At 32.6% G+C, this 16637-nt stretch overlaps 1 protein-coding gene across 2 annotated transcripts in view; it reads right to left on the bottom strand.

The window, feature by feature from the left end:
- The window catches only part of LOC118194615 (membrane-associated guanylate kinase, WW and PDZ domain-containing protein 1-like), a 141912-nt gene that overhangs the window by 100400 nt on the left and 24875 nt on the right, over positions 1-16637 (bottom strand). The window contains exons 6-9 of one of the 2 annotated variants that reach the window (XM_085813022.1): positions 11480-11562; positions 7926-7983; positions 7768-7832; positions 3572-4153 (exon numbers count right to left, since the gene is read on the bottom strand). In XM_085813022.1, the coding sequence (XP_085669148.1) occupies positions 3572-4153; positions 7768-7832; positions 7926-7983; positions 11480-11562 (788 nt within the window). The remainder of the gene's footprint in view (positions 1-3571; positions 4154-7767; positions 7833-7925; positions 7984-11479; positions 11563-16637) is intronic. The other variant, XM_085813023.1, reaches the window with a different exon arrangement.

Genomic DNA, 16637 nt, shown 5'->3' with positions numbered 1-16637 from the left:
AATATCCCTCATCTCAGTTTCACCATCTAACATCTTCAGAGCTTCAGTCATGTTAGGTAAAATATTACCAAAAAACTGAGAAGTAATGTATGCATCTTTCTCCTCATCAGCAGCAATAGAAGATGTGTTGGAAAGTGAAATCTGGCAGGAATTACTAGTTAACAATAAAAGACGTGTTCGATATTTCACATCTATGGGCAGGGGATGATCATAGAAATGGCCAAGACCTCAGATTCGGGAAAAACAATTTTCCAGGCAATTTTGATTTAGTCTGGAAGTTAAAAGGTATTTAGCTCCTAATTGTTTTAAATTAGAAAATAAGCCAAGTAGTGATCTAATCAATATCATAATCCTTTTTGAAATGGTAATAGGCGCTTTGCCTTGCCAACTCTCATGTCTTCACACAATGCATAAAACTTCTTCTTTCTCCTGTTCAAAAAGTTCTCTCCTGGATTTCTTCATGTATTTCATATGCACAAGCTAATACTGTATCAGAGACAGATTTCCTGGAGTTAGAATATAAAATGAATTATTCACTAATTCAAAAAAATTTGCAGTGTCCTCTTCTTCTGGTATAAGATAGCAGATACCTTGTGCAATATGGTTTGAAAATAACTGTGCAGCTAAATGCATACGCTGACATTCATTTCCTTTAACAGCAATGTGACTTACAGACAACATTGGGCAAATTTTCACTTCTTTGCAATCTATTGACATCAATCTTTCGATAGGTTCTTTAGTAATTCATTTATTTCCTGGAAGCATTAATCCATCATCCAAAAAGTGATTACGAAGAAGTTTCAAAAGGTGTGGCACATCAGCAAACACCTACACACGTTTACTACAGTCATGAGGATGTGTAAAACAGCTGTTAAGATGAGTAATCTGAAGTTTTGTATACACAGCACGATTTCTACCACCCAAGTCAACTACAGCTGCAACAACATGATATCCAATTTCTGCCAATGTTATTATTATATCTTTCAATATTTCTGCCGTCATTTGTGTATCAAAGTCAAAATACAAGTATATTGGCTGCTTCCAGCTTGCAAGAAGTCATCACACCATTACTACTTGAGCATTTCTATGTGGGGCAACAAGCTTATCCTCTGCTTGGTCATAACAGATCTACGTTCATTTCATCAAATGAAAGAACATATATTCTTGGTCTGTCATCAGTAATGCCCCAGCATGCATAACATGAATTACATCATGTAGCAAACCAGGAGAACAGCGAAATGAACAGCATAATCATCTCTTCAAAGTCGAAATGCTAGGAAATGGAAATCCTATTCTTTGTATGAGATAGTTGTAGCATCTTCGGGATACTGCCTTAAGTGTTGCAGATCTGCAAATGTCATCTGCATTCCACTTAACAAATTTTTTATGTGACATGAGAAAGCAAATTTGATTATCCGTAAAAATTGTCCCTAAAATTTTTTTTAACTTCACTATGTACTAATTCAGAAGTCACTATGTACTTGTTTGCTTGTTACTTTCCTGCTCATTTTCTGAAAGCTACGCAATTTTTTTTTATGAGAAGCACAAAGTTCAGTAAAAATATTTTCTTTTGTATTTTTAATTGGCAGCACAACATATTTAATCTCTTATTTCCCTTTTCTAAGATTTGCACATGCTCAACTATATGAGATGTGTCACTGGATGTAAACTGAGTTGCACAGTCTATCTTATCAGCTCGTAGCTTTTTCTTTTTTGGGGGAAAGGAAAGCTAAATTTTTCAATGCTCGTTTTCTTGTTTCCCGAGCCTGGCACCTGCTTGCTCTATCCCTTTTTAGCATAAATTTAGATGACTCATTCATGTTAGAAAACGTTCTCTCCAGATTAACTTCAGTTTTTGAAGCACAACATATATACTTTATGGGTGAGTTATTTTCACATGATGATGATGGAAGATGTAAAGTGGGAACAGCATTGGCTTTCAGCACCCTTTTAGGAGTTGAACCAAGCAATTCTGCCTTTAGATCCCATACATAGTCATCAGGTGTAAAATGAAGAGCACATATTCTGGCATTTTCGATGTTGAAATTATATGCTCTTTTGCAGCAAACAGTCCATGACTTACGAAGTTCTGGATCACTTGGAAAACGATGGTATGTGATGCCTTGACTTTTAGTTTTCCTTCTATAATTCTGACACAACGTTATAGCACAATTTGCCATTTCCGACTAGATATAATAGCAAATTAACAACACAAATCAAATGGAATGGATGTAAACAACTGCCAAGAACTAACGACTGTCACCCACATGACGTCATGCATATGTGGCATAATTTTCTCCCTGCACTACGTATTGCTCTTGGGCCACCCCTGGTTAACAACTATACCAGCTGGGTGGCATTACATCCTGTTGAAACTATAAAAGGAATGTTCTTCTGGTTTGTCTATGGTTGCTATCTTACTCATTACTCAATGACTGAAATCCCTAACCCGTATGTATCATTTTCTGAATTACTAGATGACCTTCATAGATTTCAGCATTATAGCAATATCCTGTCAGAGTACAACACACTGTCCATTGCTTGAAATCAAAGCAAATGGACCAGCCTCTAACAAACTGCTTCATAGGAATAATAATTAATGAATTCCTCTAATAATAAATAATAATCTCATAACTTCTAATAATTTCCTCTATCACCCCTTTGGATATATTCCAAAAATGTATTGCATCGGAATTTTAGAATCAATTTAGAGTTTAAAATTTCTATTTAAAATTAAATTGGGAAAAAAATATTACATTGTAATTACAGAAAGATATTAAAGTTATAAATTTGGAAAGGCAAAAGAAGCTGAAAAAGAAGAACAGATTACTTTAAGAGGACTTGTACACCTTAAAACCCATAAGATCTTCGAATATGTGACTGTTTCAAGAATTGGGATGACTTATTTATTTTTAAAGCAATTACTTCCAACTTTTTACAGCTGACTACATAATAAAGCTGCTTTCTGAAATCAGTTCTGAATAGTCAGAGGTTTTCAAACTTAATGGCAATGTTACCTCATAAACATACAAACGACCCACAAAAATTAATTTCAATTTCGCAGCAATAATTTAGAGTGTAGATCCTTAGTTACATACCATCAATTTAGATATTTTAGGATTTTAATCCACCTTGAGACCCCACTATAAATTTTCACACACCCTAGTTTGAATACCACTGCTTTAAATAATAAATAATTATTACACTTTACATATTTTAGTTGAATAATTTACTACAAGAGATTCCACTTTATGAATAGCAAATGTATTCCTCAAGATGAATTTAATTTCCAGTTAAAATAAACTTCGTTATTTGAGCAGCGAATTCAAGTCGTTAAATTCAAATTTCCATTAATTATGCCAATACCATCTGCATATTTAATGAAAGTCTAATGTTCATTAATTATACCAATATCATCTAGATATTTACTAATAGTAAGTTGAATGAGGAAATATTTAAAAAAACAATTTTTAAATATGCAAAAGTAAGTACACACATCTCACTAAAAAATAGATCAAGATTATAAAACAATGGTATAATTTTTAAAAAATTCATAATAATTTTTCAGTACCTGAAATATTAGACACTCTGTGTGATAAATCATTTGAATCAGAATTTTGAAAAAAACAGTGACGGCCAGTAGACGTAGAGCTTCTTTCCATGGAAACAGGAGATGGTCCTTTTTGCAGATCACACACTCGGGTACCAGCATCACTAGTAGAAGCATTAGTTGTAACAGTACCATTCCCCATAACCACATTGCCTTCTGTTACCTTGCCATCTGCCAAATGTTTAGAAGGTTCATGCTTTTCATTAAGACAGGGTATACAGTGCAGATAAGGAAAGCGGTGAGTTGATGCAGGTGAAGAAGAAATATTATTAGCTGGTGGTGGAGAAAGAGGAGGGGGAGGTTTTGAGGATGAGGAGTTGCCATCAGAAGAAGAAACAATCAGAAAAGATTCACTATTGTTAGTGCTGGCAATATTTGGATCATTTGAATTACTGCAATTGGAGGTTTGAGTTAGTGAGCTGTTTCTGGATGCCCATGGAACTGACCTAGGCTCAGCTAGGAAACCAGGACCATGACTATTATTAGTGTGATCAGAATGACGGTGCCATGATGATGAGGAGTGGCTAATATCTGCTGCAGAAACTGTAAACATAAAGCTAAATTGATAATAAGCATTTAAAATAAAAACAAATTCATTCATAAGTTAAGGTCTCTCACAAGTCTGAAAATATTCAACCTATTCTTAACCATCCCATTTTGTTAAAAAGACAAAAAATATACTGGAACAGATAATTGTACTTTTTCAGCCTCAGCACTGCCTCATTTTAGTTTCCTCTAAACAGTAATCTGTTTTTTTTTTTTTTTTTTTTTTTTTTTGTTAAGCCTAAATAAATTACCTTATTTATTATACTTACACCTATTTCCTACACATGCTTAAGGCTTATCTGACTCACAAATAAATCCCATATATATCAATACACATATAGCACGAAGACCGTAATCCAGACTCGTCGGAAATTCGGCGATTCCGGATTATAGATCATCAATTTAAATCTGGTAAGATGGCATGCAGAAATTATACAATTAAAAATATGAAACCATAATTTATGAAATAAAGAGCAATTATGATCTAAAGGGTATCAAAATTTACAAAAAAAAACTTAATATTTATTTGTTCACTTTATTAAACATTTCATTTCAATGTAAGTTGTTTAAGTTGCTTCGTTTTTTGTGCTAATACTATCTCTTTAATTCTATAAACAGACATAATTTCTTGTTCAGTTACAAAGTTTCACTGCTCAAGTCCTGTAACTGCTGTATCGAGAATACCGACTAACTTGTCAATCGAAGTTTTTTCGTTTTCGATAACCTCTCTGCCACTTTCTTCACTATCGGAGTGGTACTTTCTGGATCTAGAACCATACTACAGATTTCACCGTTCGATAATTGATTGGTGATTGGGGCATTGTCATTGCAATGAAAAACTTCTGTTATATCATCTTCATTTATTACCGCTTCTCCACATTTCTTTACAAAATCCATAAACTGGAAAATTTTACCTTTAGTTTTCAATATCCGAAAACCTTCAAATTCGTGGCTATCATCTTCATCGTCCTCACCATGAAATATGGTACTAGCTGGCCATAAATTATGCAAAGCATTTTTTTAACGTATCTGGAAACACACCCTTCCAAGATCTTGCTATGCTCCACACAGCAGATTTTATGCTAAAATGTTTAAAAAATTCTTGAATAATCTTGCCACTGTTCAAGAAATTTAACACGAATTTTAAAAATGCTACTTTGTATTTCAGTGCGCACACTATTTCGATATCCATAGGCTGAATGACAGACAAACAATTTAGAGGAAAGAATAATACGGATACATTATCTTTCACTAAAACTTTAAGTGAAGTATGCGCCGAACAGTTGTCAACAATCAGTACCATTTTTGAGTCATCAGGTAAACCAACCGAATTCAAATGTCACCGAGCCTCGGGTATAAAATAATTTTCAAACCAATCATTCATCAACGCTTGTGTCATCCATGCTCTTTTATTTTCACAATATATAACGGGGAAAATCTTTATTCCTTTAAATGCTCAAGGTCGTGCATGTTTTCCAATTACGAAAAGTTTGCACTTGTGCATTCCTGTAGCATTTGCGTGCGCTAAAATTTGTTAGTCTTGCTTTGGAATGTTTGACACCAGTTGGAGCCTTTTCTCTAAAGATTGCCAAGGTATTTCACTGTACATATTGCCAGAAAAGACCAGTTTCATTAGCGTTGTAAATTTGATCTGGAGATAATTGTTCACTAGTAATGAGTTCAATGAATTCATCTGCAAATTGTTCAACAGCTTCAGTATCAGCTGAAGCTTTTTCAACTGAAATTTTTAATTGTCTACCATTGCGATTTTTTAATTTGGTTAACCAACCTGTCGAATATGTGCACTCAGTGTTTAAGTTCATTTCTTCATGAAATATTTTGGCTTGAACCATAGGCATTGGACCCATCAATGGCACGCCCTCACTGTGATGCTGTCTGACCCATTCAATCATCACTTTGTCATGATTGTCACTTTTAGCATAATGAACCGTTTTTCTGTTATTCACTGCAAGTGGGGTTTTGGAATCCACAAAATAGTCCTTTTTCTTTTTGCTTATGCCATATACAGTTGACTTTCCAATGTCATACTCCCGCATAATTTTGACAGATATGCCTTTACCCATTTTTTGCAGCAATTCCACTTTTTGTTTGATGGACATTGACACATGCTTTTGCTCTGTAGATCCTTTGACAGGTCCAGAATTGGAAACTCTTTTTGACATAATCGAAAGTTCAAGCTTAATTTTTACAAAATTGCTCTAATAATCCTGCGAACGAGCTGGCTGCATGAGCGTTTTCATGGTTTTCCCCGTGTGTAACGTGTATATGAGCCAGTTTCTTTTAGAAAATCTTCCACGAAGGCATCCCTCCTTTTAGGCAGATAGCCCTCGTGGCTTTGCCATAATCACATGCACATTTAAATTTCCTATATTCAACTCCTAATAGGGTTTCTAGATGGAAATTTCAGATTTCAATGCATAGGAATTTAAAAACTGTTATACAGAATAAAACCACCCTAGAAAAAGGTTTAGACCGTCTGTCTAACCACCCTAGAAAAAGGTTTAGACCATAGTCTGGAAAAAATAATAAGACGGATCCAATTAGAAGATTAAGGAACAGCACAATCTGCAACATTAACTGAAATGCCTTAGAATCAGTAAAGAAAATTTTAGCCTAGCTTATACCGTCTGTTACACATTAAATGCGCATACGTAAAGCATAAAAAAAAAAGTTTGTGGCTTTGAGATCCAGATTATAGATCATTCGGGACAATGGATGTCCGGATTACGGACTTTGTACTGTATATATATACATATATGTGTGTAAGATTTAACAAAATACAATGGTTGCTTTAAAAATAATTGGCAACCTCAAAATTAACTATTCTAGATATGGTCTGTTCTCTAAATTCAACTGTTCTCCCAAATTCAAGATCTTACTATGTTATATAACATTGCTTGAAACATGAAACGAAAATTAAACAATCACAGTACTTTCCGCATCTACTTGGTATAAACACCGCTCGCAAGAAATTACGTCATTCTTTTCCCTAGCTTCCACCTTGCAAACATCTCTATACTGCTATACCCTCCTTTGTTCTTATTCTAAGATGATATAACGTGCACATAAAAATATTGTAATTGCTTATTATCTAGAAATATCTTATCTACTAAGAAATTATGTGATATGCTTGAAAATAAAGATTGGTGATTTATCGAAATCCAATTGTGTTATCTTCGCCAGCATGCATTCAAACTTCGACTATTACAACTGCAAGCTGATTCCTCATTCTTATTAAATTATAACATATATATATGTTAAGGCTTATCTACGGCTAGCACTAGAGATTTTGCAGCATGGTGCAGTCTCTGCAAGTCCTAAATTCTACAAATTTTGCATCTCAGTGCCATCCTTAAATTTTAAAGATTTTGCCATCCCTTAATTTTTTAATAAATAATAAAGTTATAAATAAAAAATAATTGCTATATTTGAAGAAATCATTTCTCCTCATTAGAATAAGCTCATAAAAACATGTAACACATTCATTGGTTACATAAAGTTGCACATAATAATGTACTTGTAACACATCCACATATAATATTGGTTACATAAAGTTGCACATAATAATGTACACGAAACTTTCTACATACCATTATCATTCACTCTTCTTGCTTGAATGACAGGATTTTCATATTGAGTACGTCGGTTAACATGACTGTAAGTTATTTATTACAAATTGGTAAGAGTAAATTCACTTAAAATATAAAATTTTTATCATCAATTATAATAACCATAATTTAATACTCACTCTATATAGTAGGTACCATAATGTGGGTCATCAATCCTTTCCCAACCAAACGGCAGTTCTAAAAAACATATATAATGATTTGTAAAAAATTCAGATTTTCCAATCTGTACTTTCAAAGAACATAAAATCAAACCAAATATACTTTTTCAGTGATCTATAAAAAATAAATAAATTAATAAAATCAGATTTTCCTGTAACATTGAAAGATGACAAAAACTGGAAAATTTCTGTTGAATACAGAATGCAATATGAATGACATTTAAGTTCACATTCTCAAAAGAGATAATCTCCCTTAACTCTTTCGCATCGAGAGACGACCAAATCTGTTTTCATCAAACATCGAAAACGCCTGTGTTTACGAATTTATCTTGGACAGTTTTCCTTTCCCCTGCCTGGTAGATAGCTACAGCATTAACAGTAACCTACTTAAGTGAAATGACTGTTTCTCTCTTGGGGGGTATTCAGCGGTTTCATCCATTGTGTGCAGTTTCACCTTAGAGCCGGATTACACTTGCGAACGTTAATAGCTTTCCATGTGTCTCCTTTAGTTGCTTCAAAAGAATGATTGACATGTCTCTTAACAACTCGTAAAACCAATGAGCCATACACTAAGGTGGAGGGGAAAAGCCCTAGGTAGAAAATAAACGAGGCGTTGCCTGAATGAACGGGCGTTACGGGTGACTTCGATGCGAAAGAGTTAATCAATTTCTGGTGATTATATTCTATTTAAATGCAATTTCTAAATCTAAAATCATTACAAACCGACATTTCTTAAATTTCCTAGGCCAACCAGAAGAGCGGTAAAGTCGATGAACACTGGTAGTTCGGTCCAAGGTTCGAATCCCGCGAACGAGCTGGCTGCATGGGCGTTTTCATGGTTTTCCCCGTGTGTAACGTGTATATGAGCCAGTTTCTTTTAGAAAATCTTCCACGAAGGCATTCCTCCTTTTAGGCAGATAGCCCTCGTGGCTTTGCCATAATCACATGCACATTTAAATTTCCTATATTCAACTCCTAATAGGGTTTCTAGATGGAAATTTCAGATTTCAATGCATAGGAATTTAAAAACTGATATACAGAATAAAACCACCCTAGAAAAAGGTTTATACCATTTGTAAAAAGTCTTTTAAACTGGAATTGTTAACTAAATACAATCAATCACCTCTTGCTTATACAACTTCCCAGACTTGACTGAGAAATAACAAGAGACAGGAACATATAAAAGAGAGGTCTTTGTAATTTTGCCATACTAGCCACTTAAAACAGTTATAAAAATTATATTTAAAAAAAAAAAGAAAAGGTGGAGGAAAGAAAAATCTGAAAGGATTCAGATTTTAAAGTCACATCAGAGGAATCAGAGGATTTGTTATGCTTTTTACGCTTTCACCGAGTATCGCAGGTTATCAATATGCTCTTGGACTCAGCTTGCTAAAACACTTTTTTTTTTTTTATGTTTTTAGCTTTGCCATTAAGTATTGCTTTCTTCACAATTATGCCACATCAGATTCAAGAACAAAATCACAAAATACTTAAAAACAGTTTAGAACTTCTGATACAACATTAGTGGCTGTCATATATATATATATATATATATATTATTTCTTTAAAAAATAGCCATTGAGACGGCCAGCCGCCTACAAGAGTTATCATCTAAAGAAAAAAGTATATAATGATTTTAATGAGCTCAGCTGCTGTAATTTAATAAAATACATATCTCCTGATTTAAATGCTTTTTACATAAATTAATCAGATTAAACACCAGAAAAAATATTTTTAAGGAAATTTATACGAAAGTTTTTCAGTTAATTATTTTACACTTTATTGAATGGCAATATACTGATGCGTGCAGATAAGGAAGTGGTGACACATTAGTTGAGGAAACGGTGGAACATTGCTTTCAAAAAGTTTAATTTATGGACTGAAACTGAAAGATAAATATCTTGCATTTTGCCGAATGGCAACAGCCTGGTGTATTGAATATATAAATGTTTTGTTTCGAACAGTGTTGCCCCTTCTCACTTTCATATTCCTGAGTTTGTTAAACAAAAATTCGCTAAATTTGTACAAAATGTGAAATAAAACAAATTTAAAATTCGGACTTACTGAAGGCTACATGCATTAAAAATTCAATGGCTCTAGGTGGCATTATTTTTCTACAATGTAAGGAACATAAAAATTCTTCATTACTTGACTTTTTTATACATATATTGGAAAGAGGATCAGTTTGAACACATAGCAAATACCAGACCACTATACATATAATATATCAGAAAAAATTTGGTGGCAGCAATTTGAAAAGTGATTCGAACACAAAAGTGACACAGACAAAATGAAAGTTTCGAGAGTAATGGCACCTCTGCTGCTCATAACGATTTTAATGCGTTCAACTAGTAATTAATAATAATAGAGATATATAATGGTGTTTACTGCTTTTAAATTGCTTAATTTGTTAATCAATAATAGACAAATTAGATTTGAAAAAAAAATTAAATATTCTAAATTTTACCCAATGGCAACAAACTGACATGTGGAAGATTAAAATATTTCATTTTGAGCAGTAATAACACATTTCTTTTATACGGCTGTCTTTTAAATTCTAAAGACAAACATCTTACACTTTGCCGAGTGGCAACACATTTCTTTCAAACTATTGAATTTTCTAATTAAATTTGAAACATATCTTACACTTTGACAAATGACAACACATCACTTTTAAATCACTGAGTTTGTTAGCAAAATATGGGAAAAAAATTAATATTCAAAATTTGGACTTCAAGGTGCACATATTCGGTAGAGCACTACATATACGTTAAAAAGTTGATGGCTTTAGGAGCTGCCATTTTTCGACAATGCAAGGAACATACATACATATACTTCATTATTTAATAATAGCTAACACATGTAAATTCGAAAATATTTCCTCTAATTCATTATAGTGTTTTCAGATGAGAACCTCATTTTTCCTTTCATGGTTCATTCCAGCAATTTGAATTCATTGGTTAAGATTTTTTTTATGCTACCTAGTTCCCCCCCCCCCTCCTGAGCTAGCTTTCATTTTGAAACAGATTGATAAAATTTTTTTCTACTTCAGCAATTTAAATCTTTTATATTTATATTTCATTTTTAATCTTTTATATTATAAATTTAAAAGATATAAAATTGGAAATGAAGAACTGGAAACATTTATAACACAGCACATTAAATGAAAACTCATTCTTCAATAACGAATGATTGGGAAACGGGTTAAAGTGCTACATTAAACTAGAGTTGGAAAATCAGTTTTCTAGATTGTCTAAAAGACTGACACTAGTGTGCAACATGAAGTAATAAAAATGATTCTTCTCAACTGAGCCAGGGTTAAATGCAAAATGTTTTATACACATAATTTACAAATGTGCTTCAAAGTGCAGAAAATACATGAGCAGTTTTAAGCATTTTCCTATTCTTCACATAAGGATTTGAAGAAGTCTTTCATAACCAGCAGAAGCTTATAAACAAGGGATATAAAGGTTAATATATTGAATTTTTTTTTAATATAATGAAAAGAATTATACCATCATCCCCACAATCTTCAATAGTTTTCTTCTGAACTCTAGACAGCCGAGGATCCAACCACTGTGACGTTCCAGTATTATGACTATAAGGATAAATATAAGATAAATAGCTAAATATAAGCACAAATATAAGACTATATGGATAAACACAGATAAATGGCTAACATTCAGCATATATTATTATTCTAAATACACACATATAATTTGAAATTATGAAGCAGTAAATATTAAAAAAATTGGCACTGAAACTTGTAGCATTAATTTTTATTTTACTCACATAAAGACTAGCAATCAAAATAAAAAGAGTAAAGTTAATAAACTTAATGCTGAATAAAATTGTAGTATTAAATTATAATTTAATCATACAAAGCCCAGCAATCAAAATGAAAAGGGTTAAGCTAATCTCATTGCTTAGGAAATTGAAAATTATGTTTCAGTCGTAGCTAATTAGGGTAAAAAATTAGGTATCATTACTCCCAATATAATTAAGAATACTTCACAATATTCTAAATTTCTAGGACTTTTAAATAATAATAATAGCTGATTAATTAATATTTGATAATAGCTTTCAATTAATAATAATAACAAAATAAATGCTACTGCCAAACAAGCACTCTAAACTTAATGAAGAAACTGAAACAGAATACAATTAATTGTATTCTGTTTCAATTCTATAAATGTGTTACTCAATAAATATTTTAAGAACAAATATTTGTGTGTTGTGACTTATTTCATTTGTCTGGCAGTAATATCAAATCAAAGTTCACAAATTTTACCATGGCCAAGAGAAAAGAACTGCACCCATTACTGGCTTATGCCATAGCCACTTTATATAGGTCCAAATTTGCCCAACTTAATTCCAGTTTTGAAAGATAATATCCTTGAGGGATGGGTACAGAATTTCCCATCCCTCCTCCCTTTCGAACAACCTCTCAAAAGGGCTTTCAGCTCAACAACATTCTAAATGCTTCCTGCCACAAAGACATTAAACGCTTGCAAATATCCATGCCTTCTCCAGGATTTGAAACTAGGTACATGTTATGTCACTGACTCCTTTATAACTATGACAACAAGGTGGGTGAACAAAAATTTAACTCTAGAATATTTGAAGGTTGAAAAAATTACCTTTTATAAAAGTATAAATTGTATGATACAATACATTTATTCAGACAAATTGCACCTAAAAAATTCAACATACTGAAATGCATTATATATATATATACAGTGAAAATCATTTTAACACAAAACTGAGGGGACTGAAATATTTTTTCCATGTTAAAAGAATTTCATGTTAAATAACATTGAAATATATATATATATATATATATATTCAACAAAATTAAGTTATTAGAAATTAAAATTAAGTTATTAGTAAATTATGTACTCTAATAGAGTACATTTTATTTACATAGATATGTATATATGCATGTATTCAATAAAAATCACTCAAACAAAAACCTTCACAAGAACTCACTGAAAATTAATACAAAATTTTCAAGTTGAAAAAAAAAATTTTTTTGAGTTTTTGGAAAATAATCTGATATTTTTCTTTGCATTGTCTTTTTTAGCATCAAATCATTCAATGTCGTCGATTTTGTCATTCATTTCACCATTAGAATGTGCGTTTAAATAACTGACCATAAATTTTACGATATTCCTCATTTCGGATGACGGGGGAACAGGAACTGCATTTATTTTATTTTCGTCATCAGAATCTGCATCAATGATATTTTTTTAGCTTTGAACAAACTGCAGAATGTCTCCGTCTGCTATAATTGGAGCTATGCACACATTACCATCATCTACTGCAACGAATTCTTCCTATAATACAGCAGGACAGTCCATTAATACAGAAACTTTTTCAAACATTTCATTAAGTGTCGTCACAGTTTCAATATCCTCCTTCTCCATTTCTTTTGGCACCAAAGAATCTGATACTTTTGAGAATCATGCATGATGAAAACAATTTTCAATTGTCCTTGGAGTCACTGAGTTCCATACAGAATGCAACATATAGAGACAGAGACATGCAGAGTGCAACATATGAACCAAACTCACTAGTTTTTACTCACACTACAATGTATTCGTCACCGAATTTCAAAGTCAACTGATGTGATGTTTGTGTGGCGTTTGTAGGGGTGGAGGGTGAAAGTAGCTTAGATAAACAAAACTCGCTCGTGTCGCAAGCTATTCCGAGGATATTTCAAAGCCAGGTTAACCTCCTTTTTAAGAAACATGTGAAACCACCTCTCTTTCATTCCGTGTCCTCTTGAATCTCACCCGAGAGGCCGGTGTTTTCTATATTTTGTTCATTCCCAGAAAGGAAATCTTTTTCTTCTGTGTTAAGAGAAACAAAATGCATGAAAATACATAGTAGTTTGTCAGGATGGTTGTATTATTTCATGGTAACTGATATTTCATCTTGAGCGTTTTCGTGTTAAACGTATTTCACTGTACATACATGTAATGAATGAATGTTTGTCTTTTATACAAATCTGCAGTTTAATTCTGATCTTCATGAAACTCGTCACACTTGACCTTCAAAACAAAAGGAAGGTCACTGTATACATAAAATTTTTCAAAAACTAGCCCATGAAGTGTGCACTCTTTATACACCTATATTTTATCCTAATTTAAAGAACTTTTGATTAAAAACTCTTTGATTTAAAAGCCTTGTATTGTCACTCTACAAAGCATACGATATTTAAGTTTCAAATTTAATCAGAAAAACAAGGGATATGAAAAAATTGTGTTGCCACTCGGGAAAACACAATTATATTAATTTCTCTCATGTTTAATAAACAAACTCAGTTATTTAAGAAAAATGTGTTGCCACTGTCTAAATTAAAAATTTTTAAAGTGTCTTCAATTTTTAAAGTATTCAGCAAAGCATAATATATTTAAATTTTCACACATTAACACACATATACTAACATGCATGTTATTCCATCAAGCACATTTTCTTTGTTTTCTGAAAAAGAATTTGTAATAGTCGCCACAAAGCATTACCTTTTGCTATAAAATCAATTATGCCACCAAAACAAAAAAATCAGTTGGAAGATCTGCACCTCAAGCCTGAAAGAACAAGGCATCACAAGCTTCAGAAACAAATAAACAATGGGAAGCAAGAGTGGAAATGTTCTGAGTACGTACTGCTCCAGCCCATTTGTATGAAACAAATGAGCAACAAGAAGCAAGACTGGGAAATGTTCGAACATGCTTTGCTCGATCGCAGACGAACACTGCATGCTGATTTAAATCTTAATACATTCCATTACCATACTAATTATGATTACAGTCTTTATCCAAGTGTGATTAATGGAAAGATGGATAAATTATGCATATATTGAAGAGCCCATATATTTAAGAATGAAGCACCAGGAATGTGCTATACAGGTGCAAAAGTGAAACTGCGAGAATTAAACTTACCTCTTGAACGATTATCAACCTTGGTGACACACGTTAACCGAAACATTTCTTGGCAAACATACACAAGTATAATTCATGTTTCCAAATGACATCGTTTAGTGCAATAAATATCGTGCGCGAGAATTAAATGCCAACATTCAAAGTGAAAGGGCAAATTTTATCATCGTCTATCACTACTACCCCTGCGGAATGCTGATCACAAATTTCCTCAATTTCATGGGAAATGCTGATGAACAAACTGCTTTATGTTATCAATTGAATACAAGAACTAAATTAAAAAACCTGTTGCTGCATTACAAACTTTTGTTTGATCAACATAATGAATTCGATTGTTCAGAATGGCCCTTAAACAATGCCCGCTGATAACTACAAAGATGCAGCTACAGAAGAGAAAACACTTGTCGGCCAACACAACTGTTAAGGCAGAAGTGATCTGGCAATCACGATGAGAGAAAACAACAACGTGGTGAGCTAGCAGCCTTTTTTTTTTTTTTTTTTTTTTTTTTATTGACTGGGAGGTGCACGTATGTGATTGCAATGGCAAGAGTGTCCATCCAAACAGAAGTAAAAGAAAATAAAGCTACGGACCATTAAATCCTAGTGTTTGTGTTTCATGAATACTTTTATTCTCGAATATTGTGGTCCGTGCAACCCGGTAGAAAGATTACTGCCTGTGGATAAAGTGCTGGTTAAAAAGCTTAAAGGTGAAGTGTTAAATTGATAAAAAAGTGTGATATATTACTTCGCATTCGACAAGATAATTATTTCGGTTTTATTTGGATTACCTCAAATGGAAGTAAGTGAATTTGCTCATATATGTTCGGTATTATTTATTAATGTTAATTATGGAAGCATTTTTAATTAAGAAAAGAATTTTAAAGTATAATGAAAGCAACTTCAGATTTCGAAAAATATACCTGTGATGAATTTCAGTTACAACTTTTTGAAAACAAATGTGCAAAATTTAATAATCAGTTTCAGAGATTTTTGATAAATTATTTGAAGTAGTTGATGAAAAAGAGTTTGACAAAGTTCAAGACAGCATTGATACTTTGTGGGTTAAAGTTAAACGGCAAATGTCAAAATTTAGTGCTAAAGATGCAAGTAATGTAAAGATTGAAAATACCAGTGCACAAGGTATGAAATTACCTAAATTAAACTTGCCATCTAGATATTCAATTCAAGATTGGTTAAGCTTTCGGGATCTTTTCATTTCAAGCATTCATAATAATAATGTATTATCGGATTCCCAAAAACTCTCGTATTTGAAGTTATCGCTTCATGGCGAAGCAGCTAGGATTATTCAATCAGTCACAATTTGTGACAGTAACTATAAAATTGCTTGGGATTTTTTAGAAGAGAAAGACTCCAATAAATGTGATCAGGTTTTCATACAGATAAAGCGTTTCACGTCAATTTCTCTCATACAAAATGAAAGCCCGTCTTCTATTTTAATAATTACTAGACACAATGAATGAAAGTGTAAGGTCTCTGGAAATATTAGACCAAAAAAATAGAGGGATTCGCAGAAACATTTCTTGCATAAATTTTGCTGCAAAAATTGAATGTTTCCACTCATCTTTGGTGGGAAAGAGATTCAAAAACAAGTGAGTTACTTAAATTATCTGAGCTTATTACATTTCTAAAAATTCATGCTAGAACTTTGCAGTTGTCAAAGTCATCTAATGTGTTTAATGCAAAAAAAAGGGTCAACCTATTCAAAAGATGA

This window comes from Stegodyphus dumicola, chromosome 3 (genome assembly GCF_044657685.1).
Source record: "Stegodyphus dumicola isolate Sdum_Otavi_A_Nest chromosome 3, ASM4465768v1".
NCBI classification, from domain to species: domain Eukaryota; kingdom Metazoa; phylum Arthropoda; class Arachnida; order Araneae; family Eresidae; genus Stegodyphus; species Stegodyphus dumicola.
This window is presented reverse-complemented; position numbering and strand designations above follow the sequence as displayed.